The sequence below is a fragment of the Zootoca vivipara genome, chromosome 10 (genome assembly GCF_963506605.1).
Source record: "Zootoca vivipara chromosome 10, rZooViv1.1, whole genome shotgun sequence".
NCBI lineage: Eukaryota > Metazoa > Chordata > Lepidosauria > Squamata > Lacertidae > Zootoca > Zootoca vivipara.
In genome coordinates this window covers 50861418-50876131 of record NC_083285.1, presented here as the reverse complement: position 1 = coordinate 50876131, position 14714 = coordinate 50861418, and the positions used below count along the sequence as shown (strand labels likewise).

Genomic DNA, 14714 nt, shown 5'->3' with positions numbered 1-14714 from the left:
AAAATATCTGGAGGGCCGCAGTTTGGGGATGCCTGAGTTAGAAGCAAGATGAGGAAGAAAACACAGTGTGTCAGTGGGGAAGACCACATTCGTTTGGTTCTAAATTCTAAGACTAAATGACCATACATAGGTGCCAATCCTATGTACACAGAGCAAGCGGTGAGGCCTACTGAATTTAGTGGAATTCACTTTTGAGTAAATGTGCACAGGACCAGACTCTTTCAAAACAACAACACTGCCTCACAAAAGGTAAAATCCAGAAAAGCGGGAAACTATAGCAGCAGAAATGCAAACCCCAAAGCAATTTCCTCCTGGCCTAGACTGGAACAAACTCGGGGACTTTGTCTCAAAGTAAGGGGTGTGCCCTGAGAAAGGACTGGGGAAAGAGACTTACAGATCTTCATAAAGAAACAAAGCAAACCTTGTCTGTAAGCAAGCATTGGTACTAAAGAAACATTAAGGACTGTGCGCTGAACCTCCACTTTAAATGCACCCTTAGTTAGGACAAATCCCTAGTTCACTCATGCCAGAGCCTGAGATCACTCAAAAGGGAACCATTTGCAAATGGCAGCCAAAGACATTTGCTCTGTCACATATTCCAGATGAAGGGAAGGGTGAGGGTGCATGTATGGCATCAAGGCATTCAAACTTAGTGTATCTGCAGCAGCTGCACTGGCAGCCGACCAGGTGCCCAGCGCTATTTTTAATTACCATAAAATGGAGCAGATTGCAGCTGGCCTCGCTGAATAGCGAGGTTTGGCTTATGAGATGGAGAGCTCCTTGCAGCTGGGACTTGTCACGCTGCAAAGAGAGGACAGGTCTCAGAGGCAGCATCATGTTGTCAGTCACCATCTCAAATGTCAGGCCGCACACTGTTAGGCACCATCTTTTTTCTTCCCTGAGCCCAGACAATACTGGGAGTGCAAGAGCCACCATTTCACCGAATAAGAAGCTAGTTCAAATGTACATAGGAAATGGGGTCCCCTGCCATCCACAGCTGCGGCCTCATCACGTCAGCTCTTTTCTCCACAGCCACGGACCGAACAGACTGGTGTCTGTGAGACTCCAGATTCCCCTTCCTCTTCTTCTGCATTCTGAGTTGGGGATGGGAACATGAGCTGCACCTTTAAAAACAAATGGCAAGAACTGGGGTCAAGGCACTATATGCACTTCTTAAAGGCATGAGACTCAATTGGTAGAAGATGAGGCTTTTAATCTCAGGGTTGAGAGTTCGAGCCCCGCATTGGGTGAAAGATTCCTGCATTATTGGACTAGATGATCCTCGTGGTCCCTTCCAACTCTACAATTCCATGATTCTATGAAGGCCCACCTGCAGAAGGTAATAGCATGGTGGGCAGACAATTTGCCCTGCTGGGGCTAGCAAGTAAAGGTGGCAGGCAAGGGATGGCAGGTCATTAAGTGTGTTATATGACACCAAAAGGTGCTGTCTCTTTAACCTTACTCTTCACACCTAAACCATGCAGGTGGATGCCTCTAGAAAACTCCAGTGTTGTTTGGCCTACAAACAGTGCCAGCTCATTTTATGTAACTCTTATCAACAAGCAGATATCAAGACTGAACCAGATCTCTGGTCGAAACAAAATTTAAAAATTCCTTCCAGTAGCACCTTTGCTTTTTGTTTGTTTAGGTGTTTAGACCAACTACGTTTGTCACTGGTATGAGCTTTTGTGTGCATGCACACTTCTTCAGATACACTGAAACAGAAGTCACCAGACCCTTATATATAGTGAGAGGGTGGGGAGGGGTATTACTCAGAAGGGTGGTGGGAATGGGTGATTGGCTGATAGGTGTGGTAAACCCGTTGACGACTGTTAACGACTGCAGTTGGTCTTACAGGAAAAAGCAAGGGGCGAGATTGCTAAAAATAGCTTTAGCTTCTATAATGAGATGAGAATCCAATGTCTATATTCATACCAGGTCCCTCCATGGTTTAAAGTTTGGTAATAAGTTGCAATTCAGCAACTTCTCTTTCTAGTCTGTTTCTGAAATTCTTTTGTAATAAGACAGCTACTTTGAGATATTGTATAGAATGTCCTGGGAGATTGAAGTGTTCTCCTACTGGTTTCTCTGTCTTGTGATTCCCTGATGTCAGATTTACCACTATGTCCATTTATCCTTTGGCGTAAGGTTTGGCCTGTTTGTCCAATATAGAGAGCTGAAGGGCACTGTTGGCATTTGATGGCATACATACACAGTGTTAGAAGATGAGTAATCAAATAGTCCTGAGATGGTATGTTTGATGTTGTTGGAGCTAGTAATGGTGTTGTCCGGGTGTATGTGGCAGCAAAGTTGGCTGGCTCACGTCAGAAAGCAACGTTGCCTTTTCTGTTTCACAATTCTATCCAGACATTACCACCTTGGCATTGCATTCGCAAGCGTCTGAGGGCAGGTGGTCTTTTCCTTAGTGTGTAAGAGGCAGGGAAGTTGCTGTGGGACCTAGGCTGATTGAATGTCCGGTAGAGGGTTTCATAGGCAGTTAGTTGCACAGGCAGCTTAGTAGCCCAGGGTTTAGGGGGTCCGTACCCTGACTGCAGTATAAAGGCCTGAACTATCCCTAATTTAAAATGGGTGCACACCAGTCTAAGGAATTCCTTTCCCAGACTCCCGCTGATAAGGAAGCACATTTGTGGCTTATTTCTTGCCAGGACTCTGACAGCCCCCTCCAATTTGTACTTTTAAATTGGCATGACAGACGTATAAAACCGCAATTGGTAAAATCATGCAGGAAGAAATGGGTACGAGCTAAAGCTTGCTTCATAATTTTTATGTAAGGGCCTGATCAACCCAAAACATGGCAAGTATTTATTTATTTTTAAGTGGAAGAGGTGTGTAAATGTTTGTTGTCTGAAAGAGGTTGTAAAAGGCCAAAATTTCTCCAGAGAGTAAAAGGAGAATGTGTGGGTTATTTCCCCCCCCCCTACAGTAACCCTTTTCCTACAGTAAAGGGGGACAGGATGAAGGAAAAGAAAGAGTTGAAACTTGAAAATGTTTTGCTTCATAAACTCCATCTATAAGAACAACATCCATGGTCATTTGAAAAGGAGGCTGTGAATCCAGTCTCTTGGGCCAGGTGCTCTGTACTTAATTTTTCCTGCTGCAAAGGCAAGTTAAGTGCAAGATGCTTTTAAAAGATAAAATTCAGTGTCTGACTTTCATTAACCTTAATTAGGTCTCCTTAAAGTAAAAGGTCTTTTTAGGAATCTTAAAATTGTTTGTAAGGTAGAATTTCCATTGTGTCCATAAGATTAACCCAGACACAGGCTTCCCTTTTAAAATGTTTTTTTCTTCTTGTTGTTCTGTCTCTCTGAGTTTTTTCCTTCCCCATCTTCTTACTTCTGTGCTCAAACAGGTAAATTACTCCTGAGTAAGCTTCCTTTAACAAGGAAAGTGGGGGGCAATGTTTGCTAAAGGTACTTGCCTCTTCTCACTTTCTTTTCATTTGTTATACTAGGCTTACTATTCCTATGTAAGCTGAGGAAAATTGTTACGGTAAATTGTTCACTTTTATCTTCCTTTTAAAATCACTTCTATCAAATCTATGGCTGTTTTATTATTTGTGGGTGGTTATATCAACTCTTGAATTCACCCTATTCTTTATAAAAGATTTCCTCTCCCTGTCAAACCCCAAGAAAACTGTTTGTTCACTTTTATCTTCCTTTAAAGATTGATTCTAGAAACTTGCACTCTTTAGTCCAAGAAAGTAAATTATCACTTAAACTATCAAGATCTGTTACAGGGTTCTGTATAAAGTTGGGTACTTTTATTTTCCTCTGTATTGTTTGATTCCTTAGTACACATGTGATGAGGAGGGGAGTTAAATGATGCATGTGTATGTTGTATGTGATGCGAAGGTGCTAGGTAGGTAGAAGGAGAGAGAGAGAATATGTCTGTAAGCACCAAAAAGTGAGTTTTAAATTCTAGTGGTATAGAATAATGGGCTGAAGTCAGTCAAGCCAATTGATCTTTGGCAGAGAAGGATGGAAAGATTGGTTTTCAGAGTTTGGAATAGAGAGTTTAAGAAGTGGTGTTTAGAAAGAAGTAGAGTTTGGTATATCATGCACTGAGATGATGAGTATCTAAAGGGTTTTCATCATGTTGTCAGCTATTTTTTTTTAAACTGCAAAAGTCCAGCCAACAGTTTAAGCACATACAAATTCATAATTAGGATGGATGGGTTTTGGCCATTTCCCCGTACATAAGGGGGGCAGGGAATTTAGTCTGCTCATGGCTGAAATTACTAAAAATATATTTGAAATTTATGAATTCTGACTCTCTGGCCATTTTACTCATACATAAGAGAGTGGGTGATTGTTCCACTAATGATACACAAAATAATAACAACCCACATTTGTGAAACATTTTTGAATAGAAATCTGTACCCCAATCCTGTAGATAAAGGAGGCAATATAGCTCCCAATTTCCTTTGCTTGGGGTATGATATGTCTGTTTGATGCAAGAAACACCATCCATTAGCATTGAGACTTAATTAAGAATTTAATTTGACCAAACTTGCATTACAGGCTTTGGTAAAAACTTTGCTGGGTTTCTGTTTTTTGTTTGAAATCTAACCCTATTTTTAAAAATCTACTCCTTCCCCTTTCCTTCCTGTATTCAAATGGTAATTTAGCCAAAAGATGCAACACTAAATGGTATAATAGATTTGCTGAATCATGAACTCTGTACGGTACATGAGAGGATACAAACAGTTATTTAAATATTCTATTTCCAAGTTTTTCAGAAATCTAATTGCTTTTGTATTTATTTTCATCTTTCTTTCCTTACAGTCACTTTCCGTCAGGTAGTTTTTTAATCAAACTTATTCCTTATGTACCTTGTTGCCGGCTTCAGGTTTCTTTAAAATTGTATGTTTTAGCATTTCCTTTTAGTTCCTCAAGATCATGTCCCTAAATATTCTTCCTTTTCTAACGGTGCTTTTAAGTCCCCCAAACCCTGCCCCCTTACAGGATATTCCTTCTACAGATGTTAATGCAGACCCAATGATGGAAAACCCTCAGCCCAATTCCTCGTGACCACAAGACTATTTATTAACTGCAACAACAACAAACACCAGAGATTTTATTTTGTGGGGCAACAATTTTTAAGAAAAGGGGGGATTGTTATAAGAATTTTAAGGTCATATATATATATAAATGTTATCTTTTATATATACGGTATTTAAAAGATAAATGTTCATAACTGTATATGTAAACCACATGTCTGAAACCCCACAGAAAAAAAGTGCTGAACAGATTGACCTCAAATATTTCTCTGCAAGGTCAAAGTGGGAAACCTCCCCATTGTCTCTTTCCTCACAAATCCTGTCTTAAGGGCACATTTAAGATATGAATAGGGTGTGAGCCTGGGACCTGACTCAGGAACTAAGTGTTTATCATTACAAAGGACTGGCCAGGCTCCCCAGGTAATCCAATCAAATGACCATTGACAGGTAGCCTGCCAGACAGGATAAAAAATAACTGCACTCAAGATTTCTGTTGTAGTCCTTCTTTTCTCTGATATACCGTGTTTCCCCTTTTTTAAGACACCGTCTTATAACTTTTTTTATCAAAGAAAAACCACAGAGTGGCTTATTTTCAGTGGGTGTCTTAAGTAAGATGCAAAGTGATACACAAAATAAGGGAAATATTAGGTGTGTGCAAGCAGTTTTGCATTTATTTCTATTATTAAAAGAAATTTATTTCATTAGCACTTCATTAGAATTGCAGTTGGTTCATTCATCATTTGTTTTATGATGAATGCTCTTCTGTTACCCATATTCACTTTGATTGCTTGTCTTGTCTTTTCTTACTTTCTATGCCTGTGGCAGCCAAACTGATCCTGGATTTTCCCAGGGATCATTCTGAGGTTTTCAGAGGATGTGTGTGGGGGTGTGTGGGGGCGTGGAATGCTAACCATCACACCAAAGAAATGGCAGCACAAACTGAAACATGCCACCCCATTCTGCAAAATGTTCTGGGATGGTGCAGGATCTGGAGCAATCTGGGGGGAATAAAATGGCAGCTGCCAAAAGGCAGTCGCCAAACTCTGATTCTGCTGCTGAGTCTAGTCTTCTTACAACAGGGGTTCCCAACAAAATTTTCTCGAGGACCCCTCATCGAGCCGCTATTGTGACAAGGACCCCCATTAATTCCTAATCCTAAAATTAAAAAGTGAGAGCCAAATTAAGAGTTTTTATAAGAGTCCAGGGAGGAGGGAGGGGAATGGAGAAGACAGGGTACCTGCGCAGTAGCGCACAAATGAAGCCGACACGTGCAAAGCAACTTGTGGAGGTGAGCGTTAGTAGAATGCGCGCACTGCCTCTTTGCAAAACAGTAGTGTTTGTAAGCGCGTGTCGGTGAGCATTAGTAGAATGCGCGCACTGCCTCTTTGCAAAACAGTAGTGTTTGTAAAGCGCCACCTAACGGCATACAGCAGAACTACTGCCTCATCTAATTCTAGTTTTGCGCTAGACTCTGCTCATGCAGGAAGCGGCCAAAACAAAAAATCTGTTATCATATAAAATATATTTAATATTTTCTTTATTCTAATAGCAACTTGCGGACCCCTCTGGCATAGCTCGCGGACCCCTGGGGGTCCACGGACCACCTGTTGGGAAACACTGTCTTACAACACAAGGAGGCGGCTTGCCGGGTTGTGCCCCGAGCCTCTGGGAGCCGGAGGAGGAGGCTTGCTGGGTTGTCGCCCAGTAGCACGCTTGGGGTGCTCCGCCAGCCCAGACTTTGCCCTCTTCTCGCTTGCCGAGGGAAGCGTGGAGCGGCTCCTGGCTCGGTGGCAGCACTTCCTGTTTGGTAGCGTCTCTCAGTCCTCCGCCTTGCGGAAAGCCGCCGCCTCCTCCTCCTCCTTCCCCGCCCCAGTTGTCTCCTTTCCTCGCTCCCCGCCTTTTCTCTCTCTCTCTCTCACACACACAGAGGGAGAGACACCGTTCCGTGCGCTCAGCCATTCTTTCGCGAGCGTGTCACAAACACCGCTCTCCTCCTCCCCCCACCCATCCTTTCTTGTGTGCATGTGCATGCCTCCTCTGTGCTTCAGGTCAACAGCTCGGCGAGTGCGAGCGCCGAAAGAGGACCGAGCGTGCGGTGCTTGTGCCTCCTCCTGCTTCTCTCTCCCCCCCCCCGGCCCGTGTGTGAGGGAGAAATTAGCAGTTGAGGGCGAGGATGGATAGAGAGCTGCACGGCGCTTCAGCAGCAGCAACAGCAGCAACCAGTTCCAGGTGCCGAGCCGCGGCAGAAAGAGGAGGCAGCTTGTCGGGTCGGTGCCCAGCAGCGCCGCGCGGAGCGCCCTGAGCCTCCGGGACCCAGCAGTGCTCTGTAGCACTTTGAATCCTCCTCCTGCTGCTGCTGTGGCTTGGCGCGCTCCGTGCTGCGTTGCTGGGCGCCTTGTCGGTCCCGCTGCTGGGGCGCTCGGCGGTCTCGTTCTAAGCGGTGCTGCAGCAGCAGCAGCAGTAGCCAGTTCCGGGCACCCTCCTCCTCCTGCCGCGGCCGGCATGCTGGGTTCCGCTGGCTCGGGGTATGGCTTAATTCCGCAAAAGCGTAAAAATCCTGCTACGTCTTAAAAAATGACCATGTCTTAAAATAGGGGAAACACGGTAGGTATGATGTACCTAGGGGGTGGTCTTGGGCTACACCCCTTCTGTGACGTATCTACCCTGTTTCTCATATTTTAAGACATACCCATAAAATAAGCCATAGCAGGATTTTTAAGCATTCAAGGAATATAAGCCATACCCCGAAAATAAGACACAGCGATAGGCCGCGGCAGGAGGAGGAAAAAAATAAGACATCCCTTGAAAATAAGCCATAGTGTGTTTTTTTGAGGAAAAAATAAATATAAGACGTGTCTTATAATATGAGAAACACGGTATGATGTTTCTGGGGGCAGTCTTGGACTCCAGGGCAGACAATTTAAAATTTCTATATAAGAGCTTGCACACCTTTGTTCTGGGTCTCTCCCCCCCCCCCCGTGTGTGTGGAGCACCCTGTTGCAACAGCTTTTAATAAAGATCAAGCTTAACTAGCCGCCTTGCTTTTCACTAGAATTCTGGTCTGGTCTCTGTCATTTTACTACTAAGGGCTTTCAATTGTGCTCTGCCGGAGGTCCAGGCTCTCTCCTGGAGAAGGACCCCTTTTAACTCTTATAACACTCAACTTCTAACATTGTGTATGCCATCAAATGCCAACAGTGCCCTTCAGCTCTCTATATTGGACAAAGAGGCCAAATCCTATGGCAAAGGATAAAGGTAAAGGGTAAAGGGACCCCTGACCATTAGGCCCAGTCGTGACCGAGTCTGGGGTTGCGCGCTCATCTCGCATTATTGGCCGAGGGAGCCGGCGTATAGCTTCCAGGTCATGTGGCCAGCATGACAAAGCCGCTTCTGGCAAACCAGAGCAGCACATGGAAACGCCGTTTACCTTCCCGCTGTAGCGGTTCCTATTTATCTACTTGCATTTTGACGTGCTTTCGAACTGCTAGGTTGGCAGGAGCTGGGACCAAGCAACGGGAGCTCACCCCGTCACAGGGATTCGAACCGCCGACCTTCTGATCAGCAAGCCCTAGGCTCAGTGGTTTAACCACAGCGCCACCTGGGTCCTATGGCAAAGGATAAATGAACATAAATGTGACATCAGGAATCACAAGACAGAGAAACCAGTAGGAGAACACTTCAGTCTCCCAGGACATTCTATACAAGATCTCAGAGTAGCTGTCTTATTACAAAAGAATTTCAGAAATAGACGGGAAAGAGAAGTTGCTGAATTGCAGGGACCTGGTCTGGATTATTATCTCATTATACATGCTAAAGCTATTTTTAGCCATCTCAGCCCTTGCTTTTTCCTGCAATACCAATTGCAGTCGTTAACAGTCGTCAACAGGTTTACCACACCTATCAGTCAATCACCCATTCCCACCACCCTTCTGAGTTATACCCCCCCCCCCGCACCCTCTCACTATATATAAGCGTCTGGTGACTTCTGTTTCAGTGTATCTGAAGAAGTGTGCATGCATACAAAAGCTCATACCTATGACAAACTTAGTTGGTCTCTAAGGTACTACTGGAAGGAATTTTTTTTATTTTGTTTGACTACATCAGAACAACATGGCTACCTACCTGTAAGCAGGTCTCTGGTGTATTTTCAGTTTCCTGAAGATTTCAGCATTAATTGCAGCAAAGCATATAAGCTTTTCTTTACTATTAATGTTCATGTTTAATTGCATTCATTTAATGGCTGTGGGAACCTTGTGCCCTGCCCACAACATTTACTTGTTAGTCACAGTTCATGAAGTTTGTGCAGAAGAATATTGACTCAAAAGCAAATTGAAACATACGTGACATGCTCCCTGGGTGTGTTGAGGGTTGCAGCCCTAACTGTGCCTCCTTATTCATATAACTCTGTGGCCCCTGAGGTTATCAATTGCCTCTTATTCAGAGGTATAGGCAAGTTATACTGGAGTGTCATTATCCCAGAAAGTACCATTAATTATTTGCAAGGTTTGCATTTCTGCAGATCCCCATGTAACCTTCCATCCCAGTCACTTGACAAGTGATGTGTATCTAGATCTGTGCCCACAGTGGAAATTTGAAATCAGGGTCCACGACAGATATATTAACTCTAACTGTCCCGCTGATCACTCTGGCCTGCACAGAAGCATTTGCAAAACTCTGTCGATATGTTAACCGGCGCATCGCGGGAGAACGATATGCAAGCTGTAGGAGACCATTCAGAGCAAGTGTTAATAAATAACTTTTTAAAAACCGCGTGCAAAAAAAATATATGCGAGTGTTTTTAATGGAAGGATGGCTGCAGCACGCCTATAACGCTGCTACTGGTACTTTCCCTGCCCATAAATGCACGTGCACGTCCATACACACGTGCGTATAAACACGCACGCATACAGGAACGCAGCGGGACTCCGCGCACATTTTAATTACTGTATTCCCCGCCTGGCTTTTGGCAGAACCCCGTGAGGGTGTTCAAGGTTAAGGCGCTGCCGCTGCAGCCGCTGTCACGGCTCCAGCCCCGCCCCGAACTCCGAAGAAACAAAGTCAAGCGCTTCAGGCCAACTTCGGCCATTTCCGTAAGGTTCTGACTTCAGCCGCTCTCCTTCGGTTGCATAAGAGTGAGCGAGCGTGGTGCGCGGCCCGACGAGCGTTCGAGGGAGGGAGGGAGGGAGGGGGAGAAGAAACAAAACAAAAAACCCCACACACCTCCACAGTGTCCTCGCGGCACCTTCCTTCCCCAAGCACATGACGGTGCCGGGAGGGCGGGGGAAGAGTGAAAAGGGGCGGGGCCAACGTGTGCCTGTGACTTCATCCGCTCGCTGTTCTCGAGCCCCGCCTACAAAAAAGAGGGGAGGGGGAGAAGAGAGAGATGTATGCGTGAGGGAAAGCGGAGAAGGATGTGTGGCGGCACGTGCTTCTCCCTCTCTCATTGTCAATTCAGAGTGAGACTGGGAGGCGGGGCGGGCGGGCTTCCGGCGAGGGAGAACTTTTATCCCTTTTGTGAGCGCGCGCGTGCGCGCGCACTTGACGCGTCTTGAGAATTCCATGCCTTCTTGTTTCCTGCCGACGGTTCCGCTCTCTCCACACACACACACACAACATACACACCCCGCCCCTCCTGCCGCCCTTCACTTCCTCCTCTTTATGGCGCATGCTCGGCGATGTACCTTACGTGACTGTCCCTCTCCGCCGCGCGCCCTTGCCGTTTGTCCGCTCTCGAGGGAGGGAGGGAGGGGTATCGGCCGCGCGCCCAATGTGGGAGCCTAACGCGCGCGCTCTCTCTCTTCCCCTCTCCCTCTAGATACGGGAGCCTAGCACGCGCGCTGTTGTTATTGGTGCTGCCGACTGACTGGCTGGCTGCTGGCTGGCTGGGCTGGCGGCGGCGGCGGCTGTTGGTTGGGGCTGGCGGAGTGGGGGGAGGAGGAGGCGAAGGTTTCGCGAGGGAGGAGGAGGAGAGCAGGGCGGCTTAGTCAGTCAAGTCAGCCAGGCAGCCAGCCGGGCGAGAGAGTAAGCGAGCGAACGAGTTCTTTAAAGATGGCCGGGGCGGCGGCGGCTACGGCAACAACGGCAGCAACAACAACAACAACGGCGACGACCCCCGTGTACTGCGTGTGCCGGGAGCCCTACGATGTGAGCCGCTTCATGATCGAGTGCGACATATGCAAGGACTGGTTCCATGGCAGGTAAAACACGCGAGGGTGCAGGGAGGAGGAGGAGGGGGCCCCCGGTCTCCTCACGGGTCTCCTCACGGGAAAACAACAACAAAACAGTGAAGTGTGTGAGACAGGGGGGGTCCATTATTCGGGGGGGGGAGACCCTGAGGGCCGTGAGGGAAGGGGGCGGCCGGGGGGGGCGAAACAAACAGAAGGACAATGAGGCTGGGAGAGAGAGGCGGTATGTGCGCGCCGCGATGCGTGTCTGGGGGAGAGATGTGTGAATGGTGCTTTTCGGCGTACCAGGAAGCGGCGTTGGGCAGCCGCCGGCGCTCCTAGGTTCCCTTCTCTCTCTCCCCCACTCCCTTCTCCAAACAGTGTTATATAAGGGACTCCCTGGCCGAGGTTGAGGGGCTCTTCTGAGGAGTTTGGCGGAACGAGAGGTGCCCGGAAAGTTGAGTTGCTTTTATTATTATTCGCATTGTTCGAAGCGCGTCGCGGCTGAGATGCCTTTTTGTGTGTGTGCGTGCGTGTTTTTATGCGTGTTCATCTCGTTGTCCCGTCCGCTTCCAGGGCTCGTGCTTCCCCCGGCTAGAGAGTTGCGTGCGCCTCGCGGGCGCTTTTCTGACGTTGCGCTCGCATGAGTGTCCGGGTTGTGTTTTCCTCCTTCCTTCTTTTTTCTTTTCCCCTTTGCACAGGGAGGTTGGGTCAATTATGTTTGGAAAGTGCGAGCTTCGAGGAGGAGGCCATGCCGGCGCAGCGGCACTAGCTGCAGCCTCCCCTCGGCTGCGAAGGGAAGAGGTGGGGTGGCTGGGTGGGTATCCATGGGCATTTAAACAAAGGAGCAAGTTTCGGGGCTGCCGCGGCGGCGCGAGTGGCTCTCTTTCGGCCGCCCTTTGATCTCCCAGCTGGCCGGAGGCTGGATGGCGGCTGAAGTTCGGAGGAAGGGGCATCGATCTGGGATAATATTTGTCCGAGCTTCCCCGGCTGCTGCCGCGGCTGCGGAGGGGAAGTGCGCTTTGATTGACAACAGGACATTTAAATACCCCCCATTTAACAAAAACAGAGTCACGATGGAGCTGGCGAGACAGCCTCATCTCCCTCTGCTGGCTTCCGAAGGGAAGCTAATTTAAAGGGACATGGTTCATGCTTCAGATCGTGCCCTGATCAGAGAGACATATACAGTACTCCCTCTCGGGTTTGTTTGTTTTTCAAATAGCTCTTGTTTTTAAAGGAGACAGATAACACAGAGAGAAGGTCTGCGGATGCATTGTTCACATTAGAAACTAGGCTGGTTCTCCGCCTACAAAGTGCACCTGCCAGCCGTTGCAGGTGCACATGTGGTTCTGTATTAGTCTCTGAATAGATTCCGTGTGTTCCGTGACAGTGGGGCTATTATAGATTTAAGTGTTTTACGGAGGAGCCTGACAATATCCGGGTGCATTGCTGCAAATGTAAGCATCAGTGTTTTAATTCTGAAAACCGCAAAACCAAATAAGGAAATACTGTAAGCTTCTATTGTTGCTATATTTCTGTGAGTATGGTGAACAAAGCATTTATTTTTTTTCTGAATTATTTCCAAATTCCTAAGCCTACAGCAGCGAAATAGTTATGTAATCAGTCTTTTGGTTCTGTTAAAGAGAACATTGCTGGAATACAGTGGTACCTCGGGTTACAGACTCTTCAGGTTACAGACACTTCAGGTTACAGACTCTGCTAACCCAGAATTAGTACCTTGGGTTAAGAACTTTGCTACAGGATGAGAACAGAAATTGCTCTGCGGCGGCATAGCAGCAGCGGGAGGCCCCATTAGCTAAAGTGGTACCTCAGGTTAAGAACAGTTTCAGGTTAAGAACGGACCTCCAGAACGAATTAAGTTCTTAACCCGAGGTACCACTGTAGTCTGTAGAAGTCCTATTAAGCAGTAGGAGAATTTGAACTGACATTTGAAGTTGTGACTTTAAAAAAAACACTTTGAAATCTGTTACAAAATATTGATCCATAGATTTAAAAGTTAGGTGAGCTTAAAGTGGCAAAAAGGCAAGGGAATGGGTTGGGCAGTAGCAAACTAATGCACTAGGACAGAAAAAATGGGTTTGATAAGGTGGATGTAGAAGTGTAATATATGGTAGCATTCTAATATCTTTTCTTTATAAGTGTGCAACCAGCTAAAAGTTATTCCTAAGAAAATGCTTTCATGTGGAAAAGAGGGAAAACAAAGATCTAGTCTCTAATGTTTATCTAGGTAAGTCCCATTGTACTCTATGATTTAATTCTGAGTAGGTATTCATAGGATTGTGCTGTCAAACAATTTTGCTCCTGCACTTGGCTCGGCTCCTGAAATCCAAATTACTTGGCAACTGAACTATAAACAGATTTGCTATTACTGTACTCCCTTCGAAAAGTGCCCGGCAGTATCTCACAAGGAAGATAATAAACAAGACATTACAATTTTGCTAAATTTGGACTGTCATAGATACATTATTGCTGGCTGTTTGACATCTTTCCTGTTAATTTATCTTAATTTTTAAAATAGCACCCTGAATTGTCATTTTTGCAGTGCAATACTTTAAAGTTTACTCTGAAGTAAGTCCAGTTGGGGCTTATTTACAAGTAAGAGTGTTTAGCATTGTGGCCTGTTTCTGGCCTCAAGACCTGTCTCCTAATTTACAGTTCAGAAAATGTTAGCCTATGTGTAGTTGAATTATATGCTCAGTTGCTATTTTCTTATACTTTTTTCTAAGTTGAAAAGAGCTGGAGTATTTCAGTTTGCTTTGGATTTTATGTTCTAATGTTTTGTACTTCAGAGAGCTGGACACCTCAGCTTGTTTGCTCATGTTGTTGGATCAGTGAATACGTTTTTAAAGCATTGGCTCTAGTGGTTCTTACAAGATCCTGGACTGTTTTGAATCTTTTGTATGAGCTGTCCACTTGCTTGCACCCTTTGTTTTCTGTCTTTTATAATGCAATACATCCAATAGAGATCAGAAGGCATCTTATAATCCTTAGCCTTCCTTAGGAGCTTCCAGTGAGTGGAATTTTAAATTCTTCTTGAAATCCATATGTACTGTATTCTTTAGAATACCACTTTGCATGTATGGAATTTACATAAGGTTTGGCACTTTCACATGATTTCTTTTAAACTCTGAGGTGTGATTTCTGTTTGTAGCCATGCCCTATAGCAGGGACGGCCAGCTCCTAAGAGACTGCGATCTACTCACAGAATAAAAAACTGGCAGTGATCTACCCCTTGGGGGGGGGTTCAGGTTGAAGCTGTTGAGGGTTTTTTTTAGGGAGGAAAGTGCCTTTTCTAGGGGTTCAGGTCAAAGTTGTTGACTTTTGGGGGGAGGAACGTTCCGTTTTTTTAGGGGTTCACAGCAAAGGTGTTGAGCTATTTTAGGGAGAAAGGGGGAAAGTCTCTCACCAAAAGATTGCTAAGGAAATGATCAAACTTAGTCTGTCGTTCTGGAGATCATGCAACAATGGAGGGTGGGCTGAGGGGGCGGGGCCAGATTTTATCACCGCTA

At 46.0% G+C, this 14714-nt stretch overlaps 1 protein-coding gene across 2 annotated transcripts in view; it reads left to right on the top strand.

Annotated features, from left to right (window-relative positions):
* Positions 1 to 10987: 10987 nt before the first annotated feature.
* The window catches only part of KDM7A (lysine demethylase 7A), a 49349-nt gene continuing 45622 nt past the window's right edge, over positions 10988 to 14714 (top strand). Inside the window, exon 1 of one of the 2 annotated variants that reach the window (XM_035126577.2) lies at positions 10988 to 11217. In XM_035126577.2, the coding sequence (XP_034982468.1) occupies positions 11069 to 11217 (149 nt within the window). In that variant the 5' untranslated portion in view covers positions 10988 to 11068. The remainder of the gene's footprint in view (positions 11218 to 14714) is intronic. The other variant, XM_035126578.2, reaches the window with a different exon arrangement.